We start from the raw sequence: 27,096 nt of genomic DNA on the forward strand, positions 1-27,096 counted from the left end.
AGGAGGCACTTCAGATGATTCAGGACAGCGATTCAATTCATAATTCAGGACGGTGATTCAATTTCAGGACAGCAATTCAATTCATTCTTGAGAACTGCGACACTGATGATGAGTGGTGCTTTTTTTTTTCCTTCAACTCGATCCAGCCGAAGATCAACTCAAGTAAGTGTAAATATTTCTTCTATTTCTTATGAGCAGATCAGTTGATATGCTGTAGCACATACACAGGAAAAATGACTGAGCAATTTTTCCAGAGTTAAAAATATTTTTCTCAAAAATAGTTAATTTTGCTCTATTTTGAGTTTATACAGTAAAATTTGGAGTCAGAGTGAGAGCAAAATTACAGAGTAATTGTGTAACAAGAAGAGAGTTGGTTGTAGCTCTGAACTGAGTAAAATAGTACAAGAGTTAATTTGAAGACACACTGGATAGAGTCAAATACCACCAAAAAGAGTAAAATATTAACACTGAACTGAGGAGAATTGTCTGTGGAAAAACATCTCTATCAAAAGAGTAGCTTTTACTATTTTTACAGAGGGACCAAATGTTATCTGGTGTAGAACAACATTTTCTTCAATTTGAGTAAATTTTACTCACGCAAACTTCCTGTGTTTATCTTTGCGTGCTTCTTAAGTAAACAAAATGTGCACCAGCGCTTGTTTGCTCTCTTTTCTTCTTCATCTTTTTCTGGCACTCTCATGATTTTGACATGCTCTGATGTTGTCAATTTCAACAAATCTAAGCAGCATTTTCAGTCATATGACTTTTGTATTCAACACAAGTTCAGCTACAACTAATTATATATATATATATATATATATATACACACACACACACACACACACACATACATACACACACACACAATATATATCATGAAAAAACAGATAAACAAAGCTGTTGTAAAAGCAGTTTTAGAACTGTGTTCGAATGTGTGAAAAAACATTACCCATTGTGATGAACCGTTTTGATCACTTGACCTGATGGGATTAAGGGTTGGCAGTGGGAGAGGTATTCACTCTTCTCATTGAATGGAATGGAATATTTTACTCTTCCCATTGAATACCCCTCCCACTGCCAACCCTTTATCTCAAAACAATAGGACAAAAAAATTTTGATGGCCAGTTGATTGTCCAAATCAGTGGAGCAGATTTAAGTTTTTGTGCTTGATACATTCCTAGGCAGGGCTGCTGACAGCTTTGGCTGGGCCTGGGACAAAATGCTCTGAATGGGCCCCCCCGGGCCAACCCACACACACCTCTCTTATCCCAGTCTCTACTCACTCCAACCCTTAAATGACAGGTATTCAAAAACCGTTCAACCGGTCAACAACCATTTCATTTTAGCATTTCAACATTTTTACAATTTTAACATTTTAACAAAAAAAAGCCCAAAACCAGCAACCTCACACACATTGTGATCCTGTGAAGTAATCCCCAATTTCACTGAATCTTTCCCCCCTGTACTGTAATGGAATAAGCGGTTACTGTTATTTTGTATCCTTTAACCGAACGCCATTAAATGTATTCCGTTACGCCCCAAGCCTGCATGCGACAGCTCCCGCAATGCCTTCCTAAACTCGTGGATAGTCTACTATAATCACGCGATTGGGGTGCTCTTGAAGGAGCAGCGATGGACGGGGGATTTCGGGCAGGGCTGGGGGCGAACATAGTATACTGTGCGTGCGTACTGTCCAGTGTGAAAAGCAGAGAACAACACACCGCTCGAGAAACGGCGGGATATGATTGCGGGCTAATGTGAATATTCTTAGCTTCAATCAGATATATGAAACACAATGTTATTAAGCCGTTGTGGTTATGAAATGATTCAATGCCCTGTGCGTTTGATATGGTGTTCAGTGTGACTTGCTCTCCCCTCGTTTGTAACATGAATTGCATGCCGCGCGTGCCTTGGTTGGGGTTACTTTACGGGGCTGGAAAAAGTTGGCTGTGTCTTACCTGGCTCAGCTGCCCCACTGCCTTTGCTAGTACCTGCTGCATCATCCGAATCTTTTTTAAAATATTTATGCAGTGAGCCCCTGAGTATCTTGGTTTCTTCCTCTCTTTTTCTCTTTTCTTTTCTGTGCTCCTGACTTGTGCATGTTGGCAAATGGCAAGCACGCTGATTGTCGAAGTGCTATGATTGAATGACGTCGTTTTTTTCCCCTTAATCAAAGAGTCAGACCAAACCATTTTTGCATTAGGGGTGGTAGGGGGTTCTTGACGCCTTTTTCAAAGACAATAAAGGCAAAAGATCTAAAAATCATTTATTGAATGCAAATATAGCACATTTCTCCCCCAAATCAACACATTTTGAAATGAAATAAAATAAATTAATCGCAACTTCATGAGAGCCCAGTTCTGGGCCCTCCCCATTCCTGGGCCCGGGACAACATACCCGTTTGTCCCCCCCTGTCGGCGGGCCTGTTCCTAGGACTGAACAGAATCACCTCAAGTGACCAAAATGGTGGGTAAGGTCATGTTTTTTCACACATTCCAACACAGTTCTAAAACTGCTTTTTACAACAGCTTCATTTATCTGTTATTTTTTAAAAAGTACAATCATGACATACATACTACATAGATATTATTGTAGCTGAACTTGTGCTGAATACAAAAAAAGTTGTATGACTTAAAAATACTGCTTAGATTTGTTGAAACTGACAACAAAATCAGAGTATGCCAAAATCATTAGTGCCAGAAAATACCCTCAGACCCCAGAGGGTTAAAAGATGTTTAGGGACTGAAGACACCAAGTGATGAAGTGTTTCAGGTGTTATTTTGTTCCATTCTCCCTGCAAACAGGTTTTAATGTGCTGTTCCATAATCAACGGCAAGATAGTATGAATGAGAAATGACCCCAAAGCTTATTGTGACACTGAGGTATAAAAGACATGCCCCTGCCATGTCCTAATGCTGGAGGCAACAGACTGTCTTTGCTGGTAACCTGATCAAATCACAAATAGATTTGTTATTATTAGGCATGTAGTGATATCCGATGATAAATCATGGTACAAATTTATGATGACTCAAATCGATTAAATAAAAAATGAATTGTGATCATCATCAGGCAGCATAATCTTCGTTTTTCCTCGCTGTAATTGTGTTGTTTAGACATCAGAGGGCACAATTACATAAAACAGTGGGAATGTATCCGACTTCACCCTATGTGCAAATAACCGGTCTAATGCTGCAAAAACACAAAAAAACAGATCTAAAATGGGAAAGAGCTGTTGTGCAACTGACTGTACAAATAGATTTAACAATAAATTGTAACCATCTTTTTACAGACTGCTAAAGCTACAGAAAAGAGAACCAAATGGAGGTAGAGGTAAATGTTCATAAACATATATTAAGAAAAGGTCTATTTGTTATTAACTTTTCCATTTTTAATAAAATGAATATTTTAGTTAATGATTCAAGATGATTCATTCATGATTCAAAAAAAGCGAAATGGCTCACTTGCTTTCCAGATAGCAAGCAGCTGCTAGCGTGCTAATGGCTACTGTACGAACAGCATGCTAAAAGGCTTTCATGATGGAACATTTTCAAATAGTTTGTCAAGTTCACGGTTAACACATACATACAAAAATACACACTGAACTGTGGGAAGGACTCCGGTGACCCAGACCATGGCTGGGACCAAGTTGTTGTCTAATGGCAATACCCAGGATAGAGGTGCTAGGATATCGGCAAACACACCTTACTTACTCCACTTCTGATATAAATATATTTTGTCATCATTTGTTCTGTTTTGTCTACATTATGAATTATATAAATAAAGTTAGGAATAATACTACGTATGTTACAAATAATACTATTTATATAACGAATAATATATCATTTTATTTATTATTTTATTATTGTATTATTCATAATGTGTTTCATATTGTGCGGGAGACACATTTCACTGTTGCAACCTTCAGGAAAAAAACTGTAACGGGAGTTTATTCTCTATGGAAAAGTTTATATGAGTTTAAACGTTATTGCCCATTTTTTAAACAAAAGATTCCACTAAATCTACATATTTTTGGCATCAAAACAATCATGTGAATTTCCTATAACAAAGCATGTAATTCCATATTTTAAATAAACCATATTTTCCCAGTTTTAAGCGTTTCTTATACCAGCTGTCTGAAAGAGACTTTTCACTTATTGACTGCTTTTATGTCTTTCAATTCTCACTCAATCTACACATTTTGGTATCAGATTGATCAGACATCTACCCCTGAGCTGAACCATATAATTAGCCAAGCAGTTTGGTGAATATTTTCCAAGTTTGGAAGGTTTGTATGAATATATCGTGAAGCATATAAATGCGCCTAATTTTCTTCTAACCAATTTCACTCTGGTCTTATTTACTGGGTCAAAAATAGACAAATTTCAGGTTAGTTACAATACTGTGTTGGTCCCAGTTGTGCCACCAAAACAGCTCTGACCCATCAAGACATGAACTCCACAAGACCTCTGAAGGTGTGCTGTGATATCTGGCACCAAGATGTAAGCAACAGATCCTTTAAGTCCTGCAAGTTGTGAGGTGGTGCTTCCATGGATTGAACTTGCTTGTCCAGTACATCCCACAGATAGATTGGATTAAGCTCTGGGGAATTTAGAAGCCAAGTCAACACCTCAAACCATTTTTGAACCATTTTTGCAGTGTGGCAGGGTGCATTATCCTGCTGAAAGAGGCCACTGCCATTAGAGAATACCATTGCCATCAAGGGGTGTACTTGGTCTGCAACAATGTTTAGGTAGGTGTTACGTGGTATGTGTCAAAGTAACAGCCACATGAATGCCAGGACCCAATGTCTCCCAGCAGAACACTGACCAGAGCATCACACTGCCTCTGCCAACTTGTCTTCTTTCCATAGTGCATCCTGGTGCCATTTCTTCCCCATGTACCGTAAGTGACACACACACACCCAATCATCCACATGATGCAAAAGAAATGTAATTCTTCAAACCAGGCCACCTTCTTCCATTGCTCCATGATCCACTTCTGATGCTCACATGTCCGCTGTAGGAGTTTTCAGCAGTGGACAGGGGTCAGCATGAGCACTCTGACCAGTCTGTACTACAAAGCTCCATACACAGCAATTTGTGATGCACTGTGTTCTGACACCTTTCTGTCATAGCCAGCATTAATTTTTTCAGCAATTTCTGCTATAGTGGCTTTTCTGTGGGATTGGACCAGGCAGACTAGCCTTCGCTCCCCGCTTGTATCAGTCAGCCTTGGGAACCCATGATCCTGTCACCTGTTCACGGGTTGTCTTTCCATGGACCACTCTTGGTAGGAACTAACCACTGCATGCCATCAAAGACGCTCAAATCCTTATGCTTGCCCATTTTTCCTGCTTCCAACACATCAACTTCGAGAGTAGTTGACTGTTCAGTTGCTGCCTAAGTACTGCCAGTGTAACAAGCTAATCAAATGTTATTCACATCACCTGTCAGTGGTTTCAATGTTATGTTATGGCTGATTGGTGTGTATGTGTATGTCTGCATGTCTGAAGGAGTAAAATAAAATAAATAAAAAATTTTATACATGTCTGCATGTTTGAAGGAGTAAAATAAAAATTTTTTATACACACACATATACATATATACACATATATATATATATATATATATATATATATATATATATATATATATATATATTACACACACATACACACACACACACACACACACACACACACACACACACGTGCACATATATGCATATACACACTTCAGAATAAAATCACAGCATGTCCTAAAATCATCTAGTAACTATGAATGGATTTTTGAGTTCTGAGGCTAAAAGGAGGAAGAAGGTTACCTGGGCATAGAAAAGCAGATGCTCTCGGACTGTGAGGTTGTCAAAAAGCACATCATGTTGTGGACACAGGCCTAGACTGCGGCGAATCAGCACCATATCCTGGCATATGTCATAGCCATTGATGTAAGCTCGGCCGCTGCTGGGAGGAAACAAGCCTGAAAGAGAACAAGAAATAATGCACTGAATGAGAGGGTAAGCTCAAGTAAGATCAGACTAACTGGGAGGAGAGGGAAGCTGTGTTTTTTGACCTTTGATCTGTATCACAGTATCCATTGATTTAAAATCACACTTAAGCAGCTTACCAGTCAGCATAGACAGTGTGGTGGTCTTTCCAGCTCCATTGTGTCCTAGCAGTACCGTGATCTGGCCTTCAAACATGTTCAACGTGAGATCCTTCACTGCTTCTTTGGTCTTATTGCCCATCTTAAAAGACTGTAGTGGAGAAAATTTCAATTACTGCTGTATCACAGATATATGTACAGACTACAAAGATAGGGGCTTAAAAAAATAAATAAAAGCAGCCCCCATGCAGGTCATAGTGACTGTGTTTACACACTAGACATCAACACCTGCTCCCAAAATATCTCACACACTCAATGTCACTTTGTACCTTGGCCAGATGTTTTATTTTGACCCCTGAGACTAATCCAGTCGGCTCTTCTTCAATTAGTTCGCCCTTCAGTGCTTTCTCTGCATCTTCTTCTTCCTCCTTCTCCTTCAGCAGGGCAACTCGAGGACTGTTGCACCAGTATGAGGGCTGTGGTAGCAAGTGTTACACATTAAAAAATATCCAAACCAGTTTATTAAAAATAAACACGACTTTCTCGTTTCATTCTTATATACCCTGACCTTTGAACTGTGCACCCATAAGAATATTCCATGTTTAAATTAACCTTTATCTAATTGTGTTGGGCAGTTAACTATATTAACAGGTGAAGTTGTTAGGTTTTAAGCTTTCAGTTTTTCAATTAAAACCTAATTTTATGGTTTTGGATATGAAGGGCACTTTAAGGGCTCAACAGATGCACCAAAAAAGGCAATTTTGGGATTATAGCTATAAAAAAAAAGTTTAATAAATCAATAATGCATTTATACCACAGCACTAATGAATTCTCAAACCCGATTTGTCAGAAGGTGCCAATTTATTTTCTATAGTGGCGGTTCTGACAGTAGTGCCAGCTGAAAGACAAATCACAGTTTGATAACAATATGTTTATTCTAATACATTCACACTTCTAGTCACAACTAATTCACAGGGACTTGTGCAGCAGACACCCCACATAATTTAATACTAATTAAAAAAAATGAACAATAATAAAATGTTATTTAACAAAGAAATCACATGATTTGCATTGGGGTGTCAATGCAACGCTCAGCATAGGCTAGACCTGCTGTGATTAATATTTTATCTCATCTCATTATCTCTAGCCGCTTTATCCTGTTCTACAGGGTCGCAGGCAAGCTGGAGCCTATCCCAGCTGACTACGGGCAAAAGGCGGGGTACACCCTGGACAAGTCGCCAGGTCATCACAGGGCTGACACTAGGGTTATGACTGAAAGTGTTTTCAAAATTTCTACTTTCCTGATGTTGCATTTGGTGAACTTTTACTCATATATTACTTTTTTGAAGTTATTTTTATTGGGTCATGCAAAAACCTCCCGCACCCAACATCACCTCACTTTTGATAAATACATGTATATTAAATAAATAAATCATGATTATAACATAAATTCATTGAAAGATGTGTAAAGTACTTTTATATAACAATAAATTGCTTAACAATTGTTGTAATAATAATTATAATTGTTAATTATAATTGTTAATTAATACAAATATTAAATTTGTATTAATTAACAATTATAATTATTATTACAATTGTTAAGCAATTTATTGTTATATAAAAGTACTTTACACATCTTTCAATGAATTTATTTTATAATCATGATTTATTTATTTAATATACATGTATTTATCAAAAGTGAGGTAATGTTGGGTGTGGGAGGTTTTTGCATGACCCAATAAAAATAACTTCAAAAAAGTAATATATGAGTAAAAGTTCACCAAATGCAACATCAGGAAAGTAGAAATTTTGAAAATACTTTCACAGTCATAACCCTAGCTGACACATAGACACAGACAACCATTCACACCTATGGTCAATTTAGAGTCACCAGTTAACCTAACCTGCATGTCTTTGGACTGTGGGGGAAACCGGAGCACCCGGAGGAAACCCACACGGACAGCATGCAAACTCTGCACAGAAAGGCCCTTGCCGGCCACGGGGCTCGAACCCGGACCTTCTTGCTGTGAGGCGACAGCGCTAACCACTACACCACCGTGCCGCCTGGACACAAGTGTTTTACTGGGAAATACGTTATTTGTATTTTTCATATGAGCTACATCCGGGACATGGAGAACCAAAACTATGACAAGTCTCTTTGTCACTTTTTTATAGCTATAATCCCAAAATTTCATCGATTTTGTGATGAAATTCGATGAAATGTTTTGATAAATTTGGGGGTACTTTTTGTTTGTGAATGTTTCTAGATAATATAAAAAAAAAAAACATGACACGTTGGCTTGAAGATATGAAGTTTATCTTCTCATGTTGAAAAACTTGAATTTTTCATACAAAATACATCACAGAGCTGAGTTACATATTTCCTGATATTTCACTCTGATGTCGTCACTCCCAGTGTTTTCCCACTGACTTGATGTGCGTTGTCAAAATGCAAACTGGTTCAAATGAAAATTCTTTTGATTAACTTGCTTTTTTTTTGTGGATGTGTTCATGCAATATAAAGAACATTACACAGTGGTGCAAAGATATGAAGTTTATGTTCTCGTGTTGAAAAATATCAGTCATTTACGTCGCTCACTCATGAATATATTCACCACTTGAAGATAAAATTTCGTATCTTCACACAACTGTGTAACATCCTCTATATGTGTGATAATATAATACTTTAAAATGTAGAGAGAGTGGAGAAATGTATGTGTGTGCTTCTCTATGTGTACTAGTATACTAATATACTCGCTAGCTATTGAGGTTTTGTAGCTCTATAACGTTTACACTATAAAATCATGTTTGGATTTGGCACTTTGACAGAACAACTAGGCTAGCTACAACCAAATCTACAAACTTAGTAGCCCCAACTTGATGCTAACTTTTGCCATGCATGTTTTTTTTTGGAAGTAGCATCATACCACTCTGAAAAGCTTGACACACACAGTATAAGCTTCTCCAGTTTGTCCTCCATTTTGACTTTAAATGGATCTTTAAATTCAGTGTTCATATTTTGCATTACTGTCATGCCGACCACGTTCCAGTATGTCACACAAATCATTGATTACACTCAGAAAGGTCAGCAGCAAATGGGGTTGCAGTTCAATTAGTATGAATTTTGAGTGGAGCATAACACCTGGTTTGAACACTACGCTACTCTGAGGTCCAAATGGAGGCATGATGGTCTCTTAACAGTAAAACAAAGGCAAAGTGAGTGTTGGGAGATTTTTTACACTAGTCATGTGTAAGCTGCTTTATGATTGATGGAGATGCTATTCATCATATAGGGATGCAGGGAGATGTTATTTATCATTTATAGGAGTCTCGCATGTCTATGCTGTGTAGTCAGTAGTTTTCTTGCCCAATACATTTCTAAACATACTTTGGGCAATATAAATGAGCACATGCTTCTTGGTTAAAGTCCACCACAATCTGTCACCAACCAAAAAAAAAAACCCAAACATTTAGCCACTGCAGGTTTTAAATAGATGACCTTGTGTCCATATTCTGGATTACTGGATTAAAGGATTGGGGGGGGGGGGGGGGGGGGGGGGGGGGGGGAATCATTCCTATTTAAGTCTGTCCTGTATTGGAATATGTCCAGCTTAAGGAAGGATGTTTTTCACATATTTCCCTCTATCAAACCTTGTTATGCAAACGTGCATAACAAGAATGTTTTCAGATGAAATGCATTTCGCAAAAACCTGTACTGAAGGTCAAGAAAGATCTACATCATTTACACAGGTTTTGCATGGTGAACTGTAAATGGATACATGTAAATGTAATAATGCAAGCAGTAAAGTATCAGAAATTAATTATCACCTACCAGTATGAAAAAGTACCATGGCCTGGGACTCCATACTCGCCAGGAAAGACGGCCTCGATGTACCAAGCCACTGTGCTGTAGAAAATAGCATCCAGCAGCAAGAGCCCAAGAACTTGAGCCAGTGAGAAGTCATCATCCACAGTCACAGGCTGAAACAGATTACTCCACTGGATTCCCACGCCTAATTGGAATAGGCAATATAGAAAGCCAGATTGATGCTAGTCTGGTTGATGGAACTACTACACTGGAGAACAGGAGATTAAGCAAAAATAAATTATAAAGGATAAATAACATCATGGGTAGATCATGGGATCTTACCTTTGCCTTCAAACATTCCAATAAGCTGGGCACCCATAGCCATGGCTACATTAGAGATGAGACAGGCAGACACTTTCTGAGCATGTGATAGCAGGTCATAACGTGGCCACAGGAAGAGGTACGGCAGGTAGCTAAAGAAGTAGAGAAAACCACTTGCCGCTGCTGCAACATTAGCTGTGTGTGGAGAGAGAGAGAGACAGATGAAGAGATAAATGTGATTGAGAGACCAAGAGAGAAAGAACATATAAAGAAATAAAGGAAAATTATAACACAATAATTTATGATCTATCTATCTATCTATCTAACTATCTATCTATCTATCTATCTATCTACCAACAGTGGTGCTTGAAAGTTTGTGAACCCTTTAGAATTTTCTATATTTCTGCATAAATATGACCTAAAACATCATCAGATTTTCACAGATAAAGATAAAGAGATAAAGGAGAACCCAGTTAAACAAATGAAACAAAAATATTATACTTGGTCATTTATTTATTGAGGAAAATGATCCAATATTACATATCTGTGAGTGACAAAAGTATGTGAACCTTTACTTTCAGTATCTGGTGTGACCCCCTTGTGCAGCAATAACTGCAACTAAACATTCCCGGTAACTGTTGATCAGTCCTGCACACCGGCTTGGAGGAATTTTAGCCCATTCCTCCGTACAGAACAGCTTCAACTTTGGGATGTTGGTGGTTTCCTCACACGCTTCAGGTCCTTCCACAACATTTTGACTGGATTAAAGTCAGGACTTTGACTTGGCCATTCCAAAACATTAACTTTCTTCTTCTTTAACCATTCTTTGGTAGAATGACTTGTGTGCTTAGGGTCATTGTCTTGCTGCATGACCCACCTTCTCTTGAGAGTCAGTTCATGGACAGATGTCTTGACATTTTCCTTTAGAATTCACTGTTCTATCGATGATGGCAAGCCATCTTGGCCCAAATACAGCAAAACAGGCCCAAAACATGATACTACCACCACCATGTTTCACAGATGGGATAAGGCTCTTATGCTGGACTGCAGTGTTTTCCTTTCTCCAAACATAACACTTCTCATTTAAACCAAAAAGTTCTATGTTGGTCTCATCCATCCACAAAACATTTTTCCAATAGCCTTCTGGCTTGTCCACATGACCTTTAGCAAATGGCAGATGAGCAACAATGTTCTTTTTGGAGACCAGTGGCTTTCTCCTTGCAACCCTGCCATGCACACCATTGTTGTTCTGTGTTCTCCTGATGGTGGACTCATGAACATTAGCCAATGTGAGAGAGGCCTTCAGTTGCTTAGAAGTTACCCTGGGGTCCTTTGTGACCTCGCCGACTATTACACACCTTGCTCTTGGAGTGATCTTTGTTGGTCGACCACTCCTGGGGAGGGTAACAATGGTCTTGAATTTCCTCCATTTGTACACAATCTGTCTGACTGTGGATTGGTGGAGTCCAAACTCTTTAGAGATGGTTTTGTAACCTTTTCCAGCCTGATGAGCATCAACAATGCTTTTTCTGAGGTCCTCAGAAATCTCCTTTGTTTGTGCCATGATACACTTCCACAAACATGTGTTGTGAAGATCAGACTTTGATAGATCCCTGTTCTTTAAATAAAACAGGGTGCCCACTCACACCTGATTGTCATCCCATTGATTGAAAACACCTGACTCTAATTTCATCTTCAAATTAACTGCTAATCCTAGAGGTTCACATACTTTTGCCACTCACAGATATGTAATATTGGATCATTTTCCTCAATAAATAAATGACCAAGTATAATATTTTTTGTCTCATTTGTTTAATTGGGTTCTCTTTATCGACTTTTAGGACTTGTGTGAAAATCTGATGATGTTTTAGATCATATTTATGCAGAAATATAGAAAATTCTAATGGGTTCACAAACTTTAAAGCACCACTCTATCTATCTATCTATCTATCTATCTATCTATCTATCTATCTATCTATCTATCTATCTATCTGCCATGTAATGATTCACCCAATTCATATTTTTTAAAGAAAATATTATGACCAAAAAAAATGCAACATTTATTTTCCTATTCATCAATGTAATTATTTCTTAAATATTATATTTGTTTCATTTTCTTAATAACCAACAATAATTATTTACCCACATTTGTAAAGGTTGGAGTAAAATAGCCTGTTAACTAAAATATTCTTTTGATTAAAAAATTAAAAATAATCCTTTTCTTAATTAACATTTATGAACATTTGTACTACCTTCATTTGCTTCCCTTTTCTTTTGAAGGTCTGTAAAAAGAGAACTCCAATTTCTTGTTGAATTTGTATAGTCAAATCACACACCTCTTTCCCATTTTAGAACTGTTTATTTTTTATTTATTTATTTTTTGGGGGTGGATTTTCGCTGGTTTAGAACTGTTACTTGCGCCTAGATCCCTGAACCCCAAATGGCGACCCTGTGGGCCAGGTCTGGCCTGCAAGAATCAACTGTCTGGCCCGTGATGACCCCTTGGCACTAACAAACCTGTCATAATATGTTAAATAAAGTTAAACAAAGCTACTCTATACTGACCTCATCCCACACCATACACGTATTTTGAAAGTGACAAACTGAAAATCTCTCTCTATTTCCCTTCCTGTGTGTGTGTGTGTGTGTGTGTGTGTGTGTGTAATATATATATATATATATATATATATATATATATATATATATATATATATATATATAAATAAACAAACAAACAAACAATGAAACAGCATCAGGAACGGCACTAAATATAAACTAACAAAAAAAAAAAAGGTTTCTGATAGCAAATTTTCCATCCCACATGGGGATCTTCTTCGGGCACTGTATTTAAATGGACAAACAGAAGTACACAGAGTGAATGAGAAAAGACATGAGGAGTATATATATATATATATATATATATATATATATATATATATATATATATATATGCCATTAGTGTCAAAACATGAGCGAAGTGGCACGAATTACATTAATTAAACAAATAATTATGAAAGTCAAGTTCACCCAATCAAAAATAGCTAAAAAAAATTTTTACAATGGGAAACTGACCAATAAAGAACAGCGAGCCAAAGGCCAATCAGAAAAGGGTCAAGAACGAGTGGCACGTGGGCCTCTAAGCTGACGACAGAAACCGGTCATTAACATTTAGACCTGAAGGGTGCACTGTTTTTAGTTTCCAGATCCAATCTCTTTTTGCCTCCAGTAGATCCTGAGTTTTGGAACACACCTGTACAATGGTGAAGGACAAATTAGATTGAGAATGTCCATTCGTAGTAAAATGTTCATACAACTGCATACAATCGTTACGCAACTTTACCCTAGCATTTCTAATAGCACTTTTATGATTATTCACACGAAGTCTAAAAATTTTTTCTGGCCAACATACTGGGCCTTACACAGGGTACAAGTGATAACGTAGATACAGTTGGTAGAGGTACAGTTGGCCCCACTACTGACAAGGGCAAAAGTAGCCGAAGTAGTTGTACTAGTGATTGAAGTTTGTGAAGGAAGAATACTACAAATCTGACACCGCGACTTTCCACAAGGCCCACAAGAACCTTGTGTTACTGAATTAGCGTCTGGGTTGGGCAGCTTCACCCGTACCAGCAAATTACGTAAATTAAGGGGACGTCGGAAGCACACCAAAGGCTTCTCAGGTACACACTCTTTCATTCTGCTGGAGCAGTGGAGAATAGGGAGGTAGTGTGACAAAATACCATTAATGTCTGGAAGGCCGGGGTGATAGTCGAAAATGCACAGTACACGACTCTCACTTTTCTTAATTTTAGGAGAATCATCTGAGAAAAATGTTATTATAGCACACTTAATCTGAGTTTTAACTTTGCGTTTGCTATAACCATGTCTACAAAAAGACTGCTCAAGTTCGCAGAGACGATCTAACGCGGTATTGGCATTCGAGCATATGCGTAAAATACAAAGAGCCTTGTTTTTGTCCTGTTTTGTCGCATTACAAGCTGGAATTAAAATGGATTTCTAGAGGGTTAGCACCACTTGATTTACACAACATGCATACCACTTTAAAGGTGCAAGTTGTTTTATTGTGACACAAACAATAATTAAGATGGAAAAAAAACCCAGAAATCTGGAGTGTGCATAGGTATTCACCCCCTTTCATGTGAAACCCCTAAATAAGAGCTGATCCAACCAATTCACTTCATAAGTCACATAATTAGTTGATTAAGCTCCACCTGTGTGCAATCAAAGTGTCACATGATCTGTCATATGATGTCTGTGTAAATCAACCTGTTCTGGAAGGACCCTGACTCTACAAAAAATACTAAGCAAGCAACATGAAAACCAAGAAGCACTCCAAACAGGTCAGAGACAAAAGTTGTGGAGACATATAGATCAGGGTTGGGTTATAAAAAATATCCCAAACTTTGAATATCCCACAGAGCACCATTAAATCCATTATAGCAAAATGGAAAGAATATGGCACCACCTGACAAGAGAAGGCTGCCCACCAAAACTCACAGACAGAGCAAGGAGGCCATTAATCAGAGATGCAACAAAGACACCAAAGATAACACTGAAGGAGCTGCAAAGATCCACAGCGGAGATGGGAGTATCTGTCCATTGGACCACTTTAAGCCGTACACTCCAAAGAGTGGGGCTATGGATGGATGGATACTTTATTAATCCCAGAGGGAAATTCAAGGTATCCAGTGACATTTCCGCATTGCACAAGATCAATACAAAAACTAAATAGCATTATATGTATAAAAAACTAAAATACAAAATACAAAAAAACCCAAAAGAAATAAAACATTACCAATAAGAGCAAGTAATAGAATATACAGCTCTCAGTGTAGGAGGCAGTGAGGTAGTGCAGTTGGCAGTAACCAGTCACAGTGCAAATAAGAGTGTAATGAGCAGTGCAAATACTTTGTGGACAGTTACATACATGTGCAGTGTGTTTAGTGGTATATGGTAGATAAAAAGCATAGTATATTACATGATAGGCATAGTTAAAGTATATATCAATACATATAGTGTATGTAATAGTGTGATAGTATACAATATATAATATTAAGTTAGTATATATAGCAGTATGTATAATATACAAGTAGATACATAACAGTATATAATAATAAAGTATATAATAAGGTAAAGTACAACATACCAGCTTATCTACAAATATCTGTATATACCCATCTACTGTATGCATATAATGTGCATCTATGTAGGCAGCAGAAAAGTGCAATGGACATGAAAAGAGCAGTGTAACTAGTCCTGAGTACAGCAGAGTCACAGAGTCTTATTTTTGCTGAGCCGGGAGGAGTTGAACAGTCTAATGGCCTGAGGGAAAAAAGACTTTCTGAATCTGTCCGTGGTGCAGGGTAGGGACAACAGTCTGCCACTGAACGAGCTCTTCTGCCCGATGATGGTGCCATGCAGAGGGTGGTGAACATTGTCCATGTTTAAGAGCAGTTTGCTCAGGGCCCTTGGCTCTGCCACTCAGTTCCCAGCACAGAGCCAGCTTTTCTCACCAGCCTGTCAAGCTGTCCAGCGTCTCTCTTCTTAATGCTGCCTCCCCAACACACTACAGCACAGAAGAGGACACTGGCTACCACGGACTGGTAGAGCATCAGCAGCAGTTTTTGGCAGATCCTGAAGGACCCGAGCCTCCTCAGGAAGTAGAGTCTGCTCTGACCCTTCCTGTAGAGGGTGTCAGTGTTCACTATCCAGTCCAGCTTGTCGTCCAGATGTACACCCAGGTATTTGTAGGTCCTGACCATCTCCACATCGACCCCTCAATAGAGATTGGCTGCAGAGTCGGGCTGGACCTTCTAAAGTCCACAAGCATTTCTTTTGTTTTGCCAATGTTCAGCTGCAGGTGGTTGGATTTACACCACAACACAAAATCCTGTATCAGGATCCGGTACTCCTCCTCCTGTCCATCATGAACACATCCCACAATCGCAGTATCGTCCGAGAACTTCTGCATGTGGCAAGACTCTGAATTGTATTTGAAGTCTGATGTGTAGAGAGTGAACAGAACTGGAGAGAGCACAGTCCCCTGTGGTGCTCCCATGCTGCTGATCACCGTGTCAGAAATGCCGTCCCTGATCCTGACGTGTTGTGGTCTCCCGGTGGGGTAGTCTGTGATCCAGGAGACCAGATGTGTGTCCACCTCCATCTCCTGCAGCTTATCTCTCAGTAGAAGGGGCTGGATGGTGTTAAAGGCGCCGGAGAAGTAAAAAAAAACATGATCCTCACTGCGCCGATCCCCTTGTCCAGATGAGACTGAGTCCTGTGCAGAAGATAGAGGATGGCGTCATCCACTCCCACCTTCTCCCGGTACACTAACTGCAGTGGGTCCTCAGCATGGTGGACCTGGGGTCTGAGGAATTTCAGCAGCAGTCGCTCCATGGTCTTCATCACGTGTGATGTCAAGACGACTGGCCTGTAGTCATTCAGTTCCTTTGGATGTGTTTTCTTAGGAACTGGAATGAGGCACGACGTCTTCCACATGACAGGAACCCTCCTGAGGCGAAGGCTCAGGTTAAAGACATGTTGGAGGGACGCCCCCAGTTGGGCAGCGCAGGCCCTCAGTATCCTGGGACACACCTTGTCTGGGCCTGCTGCCTTCCTGGGGTGGAGTCTCCACAGCTCTCTCCTGACTTGGTCTGCGGTGAAGATGGGGGGACTGGAAGAGTGGCCAGAAAAAAAGCCATTGCTTAAAGAAAAAAAAAGATAAAGAAAAACATGTTTGGAGTTTGCCCAACAGCATGTGGCAGACTCCCTAAACACATGGAAGAAGATTAGATGAAACTAAAATTGAACTTTCTGGCAATCATGGGAAATGCCATGTATGGCATAAACCCAACACTTCTCTGAGAACACCACTCCTACAGTGAAGCATGGTGGTGGCAACATCATGCTGTGGGGATGTTTTTCATCTGCAGAGACAGGAAAACTGGTCAGGACTGAAGGAAAGATGGATGGCACTAAATACAGGGCAATTCTGGAGGAAAACCTGTTTGAGTCAGCCAGAGGTTTGAAACTGGGACAAAGGTTCACTTTCCAGCAGGACAATGATCCTAAACATACTGCTAAAGCTACACTGGGGTGGTTTAAAGGGAAACATTTAAATGTTTTAGAATGGCCTAGTCAAAGCCCAGACCTCAATTCAATTGAGAATCTGTGGCATAACTTGAAGATTGCTGTACACCAACGCAACCCATCTAACTTGAAGGAGTTGGAGCAGTTTTGCCTTGAGGAATGGGCAAAATTCCCAGTGGCTAGATGTGCTAAGCTAATAGAGACATATCACAAGAAACTTGCAGCTGTATTTTGCAGCAAAAGTTGGCTCTACAAAGTTTTGACTTTGGGGGGTGAATACCAATGCACACTCCAGATTTCTGTTTTTTTCCATCTTAATTATTATGTCACAATAAAACAATAATTTGCACCTTTAAAGTGGTAGGCATGTTGTGTAAATTAAATGGTGCTAACCCCCCAAAAAATCCATTTTAATTCCAGCTTGTAATGCAACAAAACGGGACAAACACCAAGGGGGATGAATACTTTTGCAAGGCACTGTATTTATACATACACAATATAGTCTGTCTATATCACATATAATCTGTGTTATTTTGCATTTGTCTTTTGCATTTTCATCATAGTGACCAGACAAATGGTCAAAATCCCAGTAGGTCAAAACTGTCAGATATGACATTTCTTCTTTGGACATTTAGTCAACAAATGTGCGTTCACTCACCCTCACTCTACTACAACCCCCAATCAGAAAAAGTTGAGATAGAATGGAAAATGCAAATAAAAGAAAGACGTGATTCCTAAATTTACTTTGACTTGGACTTTGACACCGCAGACAGCATGAACACAAGATATTTCATATTTTGTCTGGTTAATTTCATTTCATTTATTAATAAACATCCATTCCTGCATTTCAGGCCTACAACACATTCCAATAATTGTTGGGACAGGGGCAATTGTGTGATTTAAAACAAGTGATGATAATCATGATTTGATACAAAATCGGTATTCAGGAAAGGCCTCATCTTTGAGGAGCAAAGATGGGCCAAGGATCTCCAGTTTGTCAACAAATGCATGAGAAAATAATTGAAAATGTTTAAAAACAAATGTTCCTTAAAGAAAGCTAAAAAGGGATTTGAATCTTTCACTCTCTATGATGCATAATATCATTAAATGATTCAAGGACTCTGGAGGAACTTTGATGTGCAAGAGGCAAGGGCGCAAGCCTAAGCTGAACACCTGTGATCTCCGATCTCTCAGATGGCACTGCATCAAGAACTGTCATTCATCTATAGCTGATATAACCACATGGGCTCAGGATTGAAGATTGCTGTACACCAATGTAACCCAGCTAACCTGTATCAAGCACTACAATGCAGAGTTATATCCACAAATCATAGTTAAAACTTTACTGTGCAAAAAGGAAGTCTGATGTTAACGGTGTACAGAAGTGCGACTTCTCTGGGCTCGGAAGCATCTGGGCTGGACCATCACACAGTGGAACCATGTTGTAATCAGACGAATGAGTATTCCAGGTCTTTTTTTGTAAGAAATGGATGCTGTGCTCCAGACCAGTGGAAAAAGACCATCCAGACTGTTACCAACAAGTCCAAATGTCAGGGTCTGTCATGGTATGGGGTTGTGTCAGTGCTCTTGGCAAAGGTAACTTACACTTCTGTGATGGCAGCATTAATGCAGTAAAGTACACAGTGAAACCTCGATATTAAGACCACCATTGAGACCAGGTCGAAGTGGTCTTAATATTGAGGTGGTCTTAATATTGAGTTGGCAAGATATACTGACAGTTGCTGAGCTGTTGCATAGCAACGTGCATGCATGATGTTCTTAATACTGTTGTATTACATGTAATAAATTTATGAACTAGTTTATTTTGTATTTCATTGATAAATGATTAAATCAACAAGCTAAATTTAAACAAAAAGTATAGCATGTGTGTGGTTTGTGTGTCTAGCAAGTACAAATGTACATGTAATACACCATGTAAAAAACAATATAACTAAGTTTTCATTTAAACTTTTAATAAACTTGTAATAGAATTAATCATAATTAAAACCATACCATTTTTAAATGTAAACCCTACAGCAAACTTACACAAGTCATTGAAACAAGAAATTGAAATCTCATTCTGAATACTCTTTCATAATTAGGCCACACCAATTTAATTAGTTGGTTCTCGGAATCACCGCTTGAAAAAAATGCAAAATGAAAAAAAAAATCAAAATCAAACTCCTGCCAACAGAAACGGTCACTTGACATGAGGTCACATGACGCCGAAAACCAATCAAATCACCTATTTCACTTTAGATAAAGACTTGTGGAAGAAACATGCCTGTGGAGGGGAATCCTACAAAGCCTGTGTTTGTGATTGTTAGGATATTCAGCGAACAGAAGCGTAAAATCTTTGACAGGTATGTTGAAATTGTGTTTACTGGTTTGCCTTTATTCTTTGGTCTATTTCCACCGCTAATTTTACCATCAGTGCATTTTTTACATTTTATTTTTATTTCGCCCGCTTGCTTCATATTTTTCCTGAAAAAATCTGAGAACCAACTACACCGTAATTAAATTGGTGTGGCCTTATGACACTTAACAACTTGAACTTCTATTTAAATCGATCTACTAAAGCTCACTTCACACCTCGTTGCATAGATTACCTGCGTTTTGCCAATTCCAAACTTTTCTGCTAGCTGACACTGACTTTTACCCACACTTTCGTTAATCAGATCAATTTTTTCTTTCAAAGACTACTCATTACGTTTTCTCCTCATTGTCGTACAAGTCGATCTTAATTTTGCGGCATGACGTAAACCGGATGTCGTGAAAGCTCTTGTGCCCTGTGTTTTGACACGGGGGGGGCCCGTATTTTCGAGGTTTAATTACATTGATTTTCGACGGGTGGGACCAAAATTAATGGTCATAATACACAATATTGAGGTGGTCGCATTATTGAAGGCCGCAACCAATGAAATATACAAGCAAGCAATCAGGACCGTGAAAAACTGTTCGTAATTTTGAGGTGGTCATAATTTTGAAGTGGTCGTAACATGAGGTTTCACTGTATTGAGATTCTGGAGCAACATATGCCACCTTCAAGACGACATCTTTTCCAGAGATATTTCAACAAGACAATGCAAAGCCACATTTTGCACACATTACAGAGGCATGACTGTAGAAGAAGAGGGTGCCTGTCCCCTCTGTCCCCAATAAACAATGTGTGGTGAATTTTGAAACAAAAAAAATGACAATGACGACCCCATACTGTTGCGAAGAATGGGACTAAAATAACACCTGAAACGCTTCATCAATTGGCGTCTTCAGTCCCTAATTATCTTTTCAGTGTTGTGAGAAAGAATGGGAATATTATAAAGTGGTAAATGTTTTACTGTCCCAACTAGACCCCGAAGCCGCCGCCAGGCGCCGCTAAAACCGCCATTTAGAATTTGAGCCGCCGCCAGCCAATAATTTTGTAAGCCAATTTGAGCCGCTATCTAATAAAATTTGGCTGAGCCACTAAGAATTGTGTACATCAAATAATGGGTTTATCCACATCATGAGCTACAAAAAAAGTGACACAAACATGATCAACTGTACACACTAGTAGTAACACAATAGAGACGTATAGGCATACACTGTAGAGATTTAGAACTGATATCACAGCACAGAGAGCCACCACAAGCTTGCCGTTGTGACTACCTGTCTGGCTTCCCGCCCCTCACACCGTTACCACGATACACTGGGGAACCCACCCAGAGCATCAATCGACTCCGATATCGACGAGATGGCTGCATTCTTTGCCGCTGCTGAGGGAAAGTGTAAAGGTATTTTTTTTGTTTGTTTGTTTGTTTGTTTGTTTCACATACTTCGAGATTGATAAAAAAAAAAAGTACTCCACCACTCTACTTTCATCATAGTAAGATAGCTGCCAGTCCTTCACTGGTCATTGCTAGTGAGAGTAGATAGCTAGATGCCTTCCTCGAACAATCCAGATTAGCTTATTATTAGCATTGAACTACAATCTTGCTAGATTTATATTTACAATGAAGTAAGAGACCAGGGGACCTGTGGTAATTTGCTATTTATTCCCCCCATTTGTTTGATCCGTTCGCCCGGATATATGCCACACAGTGACGTCCAGTATCAGCCATTTGTAGCCATAAACATTTTGGTGGCTGCAGCAGCCATTAAGGTTTTGGCTGAGTCAGCTAGCCAGCCAATAATTTCATCAGCCAGCCATTATCCTGAAAACAAACGGCTTCGGGGTCTAGTCCCAACGTTTTTGAAATGTGTTGCAAGAATCAGAATTGAAATAAAAAGGTGTTTATTTGGGGGGGAAACGCAATTCATGAGGTAAAATATCAAATAATGTGCTGTTGTGTTGTTTAGAATGCAATATAGGTCAAAGATTATTTACTAATTACTGTTTTCAGTTTTAATTTCAGCATAACATCCCAACATTTTCTGATTTGGGGTTGTATAAAGCTCTACATCCTGCAAACCACAATGTGCACACACTCCTTTCTGTTTGCTGCAGCCATGTAACAGAGCCGGGGGGGTTTAACAAGAGAAAAGAACAAAATGATGGAGGCCTTGTGCTACAGGAAAAAAATTGCTCTCTGGGTTATTTTCATATCAGGGTTAGAGCAGGGAGAACTGAGACAGCACAGATATTTATTAAGTCCCGTTTGCAGCCTGTTCTCTGGCTGTGGGAGGAGATGGGGAGTGCTTCACTCCTCCACACACAGGAGGAAAAGAAAGTGCTCTTCCCTGCTTGAACTCGACAGTCGTGTTTTACATTATACAAATATCATTCATATAAGCTTCACACAACACAGAAGTGATTCATTTCGGAAGCAGTAACTCCTTAACTAAGCAGCAAATTTTTTTTCTTTAAAAAAAAAATAATAATAATAATAATTGAAAGAAAAAGTGGGATGCATGAAAGCAAGAAAGAGACCAGAATTTTAATGTTAAAAGTCACCAGATTATTAATAATGAATGAAAATACCACTGAATTAATAGCATTGAAATATATTACATTGAAAACCACACAGCTTTAGGGATGTTTTGAATTATGCTCCTTGACATTTCAAAGTATTTTTTCCAGTGTTCAGAGATTCAGTGTAAAAAAAAAATCATTATTTATATTCAATTTTTAAGAATGTTCACAAAACGCAGATTCAATAAGTCAGTTTTGAGATATAAATTTTAAAAAAGTATTTAGGTTGCTCATTGCCATGCTTTGTTTCCTCCCACAGTCAAAAGACAATGGATGGATGGATGGATGGATATTAAGAATTCAATGAACATTCAAATCTTTGTTTCGTTTTTGCGTACATAGGAATACAAACAATAGCATTAAAATACATTACCTGCTCACAAGGTAACTAGCCAGTTGTGCTAGCTCATACCCATTATTTTTCATCTATTATTAGCAAAATTTAGTATTAAACGATGTGAAGCCTGTATTAAAAATAAATAAATAAATAAATAAATAAATAAATAAATAACATCTCTTTTTTGAAGTGTGCATGCATGTGTGTGTGTGTGTGTGGGGGGGGGTGTCGGGTAATTTAAAGACTGCCTTTCAGATTTTTCAACTGTAGGTCATAAAAAGAATTTTCCCCGACACCCAATTATTTTAGTTTAGTGGACCGAAAGCTACTGAATTTGATTCAGACTTCCAATTTTATGAGTTTTTTTAAATAGAACAATTAATGAATTAAATTTCATTTAGGGCCAACATGGCCCTAAATTCTTCGCTATTTTTTCCTGCTTCAACATGACCCAATTCAAGATACTATGTCATGCATCATGTGGCGAGCTTTCCCTGTTCACGCAAGGCATTGTGGGATACAAATTTGAAACAGGAGAGAAAAATGGAGGACGTGAGTGTGTGAATGAAACATGAATGACCGACTACAGTAACAGAAAGTGAGAACAAAAGATGTTATGTTGCAAAGGAAAGGAAACGCAGGGCCAAACTAATAATAAATATTGGCAGTCAGCAAGCACCTCGGTGTGATCAGCTGTTCATTTAGCGACAGAATGATGTAACTGTCAGTGCACGGTCAAGGTAAACCTGTAGATGGCAGTAATGCAATGCTGTGGATACCAGCTGCCATAACACCCACAAGAAGGAGAAGAAGCAGCAGCAGGTAAACCTGCGCATGCGTACACGGACTTACTCTGTCTGCTCGACTGCACGAAGTGAGCGATTTCATGTACATTATTTGCTAGGGAATCCCCTCAAATTAAATAACTTCCCAGCAACAGAATAGTCTGATATTTTGCGAGATAATACAGAAATAAACATACAATCACAGTGACCAAATTTCAGAGGGAACTAAATTTCACAGATTTTATGAAATCAAAAGGTTGTCGCTCTTTAATGCTAAATTTGGCCATCAACAGATACAAACATTTAATTCAATTTAAAACAATTTAATTCAAATATTGTTACTAGCTTACACTGTTAGAAACTGTAGCATTTTTGAATAAGCCATGGCTGTTAGGACTGGGACTGTTTTGGCCTCTAGAGGCCGCTGTTATGTTTATCTTGTCATGTTTGTTTTGGCCTCTAGAGGCCGCCAATGTGTTTCTCTTGATTGCCTGTTTCCTGCCCCGCCCTGTTCCTTAATTAGTTTGTGTATAAATACCCCTCTGTTTGTTCCCTTGTCACGGAGTCTTTGTGCTGTAATGCTTTTCGTTAGAACCTCTGTCCCGTGTCCTTGCTTTTGCCCTTTTGTTTTCTTGTTGGATTTTTCACTTAACCTTTGGTATCTTCTGAGCGTTTACATTTTTGCCTTTTTCTTATTTGGTCTTTGAACTTTTGGATTTTCTTTTTTTGATCGATCTTCTGAGTGTTTTGCATTTTGGATTATACTTTTTGTTTTTTGCCCCAGAACCTCTGGATTATACTTTTTGTTTTTGCCCTGGATTGTAAATAGTGTATATAGTGTAAATAAACTGTTTTTGATACTCTACTTTCGCCTCACGCCTCTGCACTTGAGTCATCACCCTGGTGGCCTAGTGGGGGTTTGCTGGATTATCACACCAGCGAACCAGGTTCGAATCCCAGCAAAACCCTAACAGAAAGACTCCGTCATGACCGACTCAGCAGAGGCTTCTTCAACTGTCTACCCGGCTAACCATCAGGGAATGATGGCCGCGTTAACATGCTTCGGATCCACCATGGATGGACTCTTACAAGCCAACGTGAGACCCTTGCTCGCCACGAGGTATTGCTTCAGCAAATTGGGAAAACCCTGGCACAGCTGACTTCTCTGACCCCATCTCCTGCGCCTGATTCTGCTCCTGCTCCACCATCTGCTCCTGCTCCAGCGCCTCCTGTCATGCTGCCTCCTTCACCTCGCGAACCCAGCCTTCCTGCACCACAGAGGTATGACGGCAAGCACGGTGAGTGTCGGGAGTTCCTTACCCAGTGCCTACTCACCTTTGAGCTCCAGCCTACCACCTACACTACGGATCGCCGCAAGATTGCCTTTGTGATAACCTTGTTAGCTGGTAAGGCACAAGCTTGGGCAACAGCCATCTGGCAGAGATAGGGACCCGAGTGCTCTGATTTCCAGCTGTTTACGGAGGAGATTCTTCGTGTCTTCGATCAAGCAGACATCAGTAAAGACGCAGCCAGAAAGCTCATGTCCATCCGGCAAGGAGGAAGCGTCGCAGACTATGCCATCTCGTTCCGGATGCTCGCAGCAGTAAGTGGATGGAACGAGACTGTCCTGGTTTCAGCCTTTCACCACGGTCTGTCTGACCTCATCAAAGACGGTCTGGTCTCTATTGGATGCCCAAGTGACCTCGAAACACTGATTTCTCATGCCATTCGTCTTGACAACAGGATTGGAGAGCGCCGCCAAGTCCTGAGCCTCCCCGGCCTCCCTGCCTCAACCTGGAGTCCGTCCACCTCTTCCAGTGACTGTCCAGAGTCCATGCAGGTTGGTCGGACTCGTCTTTCCACAGCCGAGAGGGAGCGCAGAAGGAGGGACAAGTGCTGCCTCTACTGTGGCAAGCCTGGTCACTTCCGAGCATCATGTCCCGAGCTCTCGGGAAAAGGACCGCCCCGTCCAGCCGAGGGAGGGTTGTGACGGGGCCTACCCTCTCTCCCGGACTTCCTGGCCAAGGAATATACATCCCGGTTTCCATCTCCTGGGGTGAGTCCGTCCACTCTTGCCAGGCCTTGTTAGACTCAGGCGCGGCTGGAAACTTTATGGATATCCACTTCGCCCAAAGTATCAATGTCCCGACTGCGCCTCTTGAAGTCCCACTGTCTGTGTCTGCCCTGGATGGCCAAGCCTTAGGTGACGGAAGAGTCACCCAAGTAACTTCTCCAGTTTTTCTTCAGTCTCAAGGTCACAAAGAAGAAATATCCCTGCACCTTATTCATTCACCTGAGTTCCCAGTTATTCTAGGCCTTCCTTGGCTTACTCGCCACAACCCTCGTATAGACTGGGTAACAAGTCAGATTGTGGAATGGGGTCCTACATGCCATGCCTCTTGTCTGCTCTCCAGCTCTCCTGTGTCTCCTGCCGAGCCTCCTGATCTCACAGAGTTATCTCAAGGAAGTTTTCAGCAAGAGCAGGGCCGCCGTTCTTCCTCCGCACCGCGCCTACGACTGTGCCATCGACTTGCTCCCTGGGACTACTCCTCCTCGGGGCCGACTGTTCTCCCTCTCTCAGCCAGAACGCAAGGCCATGGAGGAGTACATCAAGGACGCCTTGGCCTCTGGGTTCATTCGACCCTCCATCTCACCCACTGGTGCCGGCTTCTTCTTTGTCGGCAAGAAGGATGGGGGGCTCCGGCCATGTATTGATTACAGGGGCCTGAACAAGATCACTGCACGCAACCGCTATTCCCTTCCGCTGATGTCCACAGCGTTCGATCTACTCCAAGCCGCCACTGTCTTCACCAAGTTGGACTTACGGGACGCATACCACCTCGTCCGTATCCGACAGGGAGACAAGTGGAAGACCGCCTTTAACACCCCGTCAGGGCACTACGAGTACCAGGTGATGCCCTTCGGACTCACCAATGCACCAGCTGTTTTTCAGGCCCTTATCAACGACATCTTGAGGGATATGATCAATCAATATGTTTTCGTCTACCTCGACGACATCCTGATATTTTCTAAGACCTTACAGGAGCACCGCCACCATGTCCGCCAAGTCCTCCAGAGACTTCTACAGAATAATCTGTTTGCCAAAGCCCAGAAATGCGAGTTTCATGTTCCCGAGGTCTCCTTTCTGGGTTTTATTGTACGGACAGGCCAACTCCAGATGGATCCAGCCAAGACCCTGGCTGTCCGGGACTGGCCAACTCCCAAGTCCATTAAAGAGGTCCAGCAGTTCTTAGGATTCACAAACTTCTATCACAAATTTGTCAGGAACTTCAGTTCCGTAGCTGCACCCATATCGGATCTCACCAAAAGTACCGGTGGATCTTATGTCTGGTCCCCTCAGGCGGAAAAGGCTTCAAGGACCTTAAGCACCGCTTTTGCTCGGCACCCATTCTGGTTCTCCCGGACACTTCCCAACCATTCATCGTGGAGGTGGACGCCTCGGACAATGGTGTCAGCACCGTGCTCTCTCAACGCTCGGAAGGGAAGCTGCACCCCTGCGCATACTTCTCCCACTGCCTGAGCCCTACGGAGTCCCGGTATGATGTGGGGGATCGAGAACTACTAGTGGTCAAACTGGCCCTTGAGGAATGGAGGCACTGGCTGGAGGGAGCGCAACATCCATTCCTGGTGTGGACGGACCATAAGAACCTGGAGTACCT

The 27,096-nt window shown here is 40.4% G+C and overlaps 1 protein-coding gene across 1 annotated transcript in view; it reads right to left on the reverse strand.

The window, feature by feature from the left end:
- abca3b (ATP-binding cassette, sub-family A (ABC1), member 3b) overlaps positions 1-27,096 on the reverse strand; it is a 138,506-nt gene that overhangs the window by 61,013 nt on the left and 50,397 nt on the right. The window contains 6 exon segments of the mRNA XM_060901407.1: positions 5,824-5,978; positions 6,126-6,255; positions 6,434-6,580; positions 9,937-9,959; positions 9,962-10,117; positions 10,255-10,428. Of these exon segments, the coding sequence (XP_060757390.1) occupies positions 5,824-5,978; positions 6,126-6,255; positions 6,434-6,580; positions 9,937-9,959; positions 9,962-10,117; positions 10,255-10,428 (785 nt within the window).

Source organism: Neoarius graeffei, chromosome 20 (assembly GCF_027579695.1).
Source record: "Neoarius graeffei isolate fNeoGra1 chromosome 20, fNeoGra1.pri, whole genome shotgun sequence".
Lineage (NCBI taxonomy): Eukaryota > Metazoa > Chordata > Actinopteri > Siluriformes > Ariidae > Neoarius > Neoarius graeffei.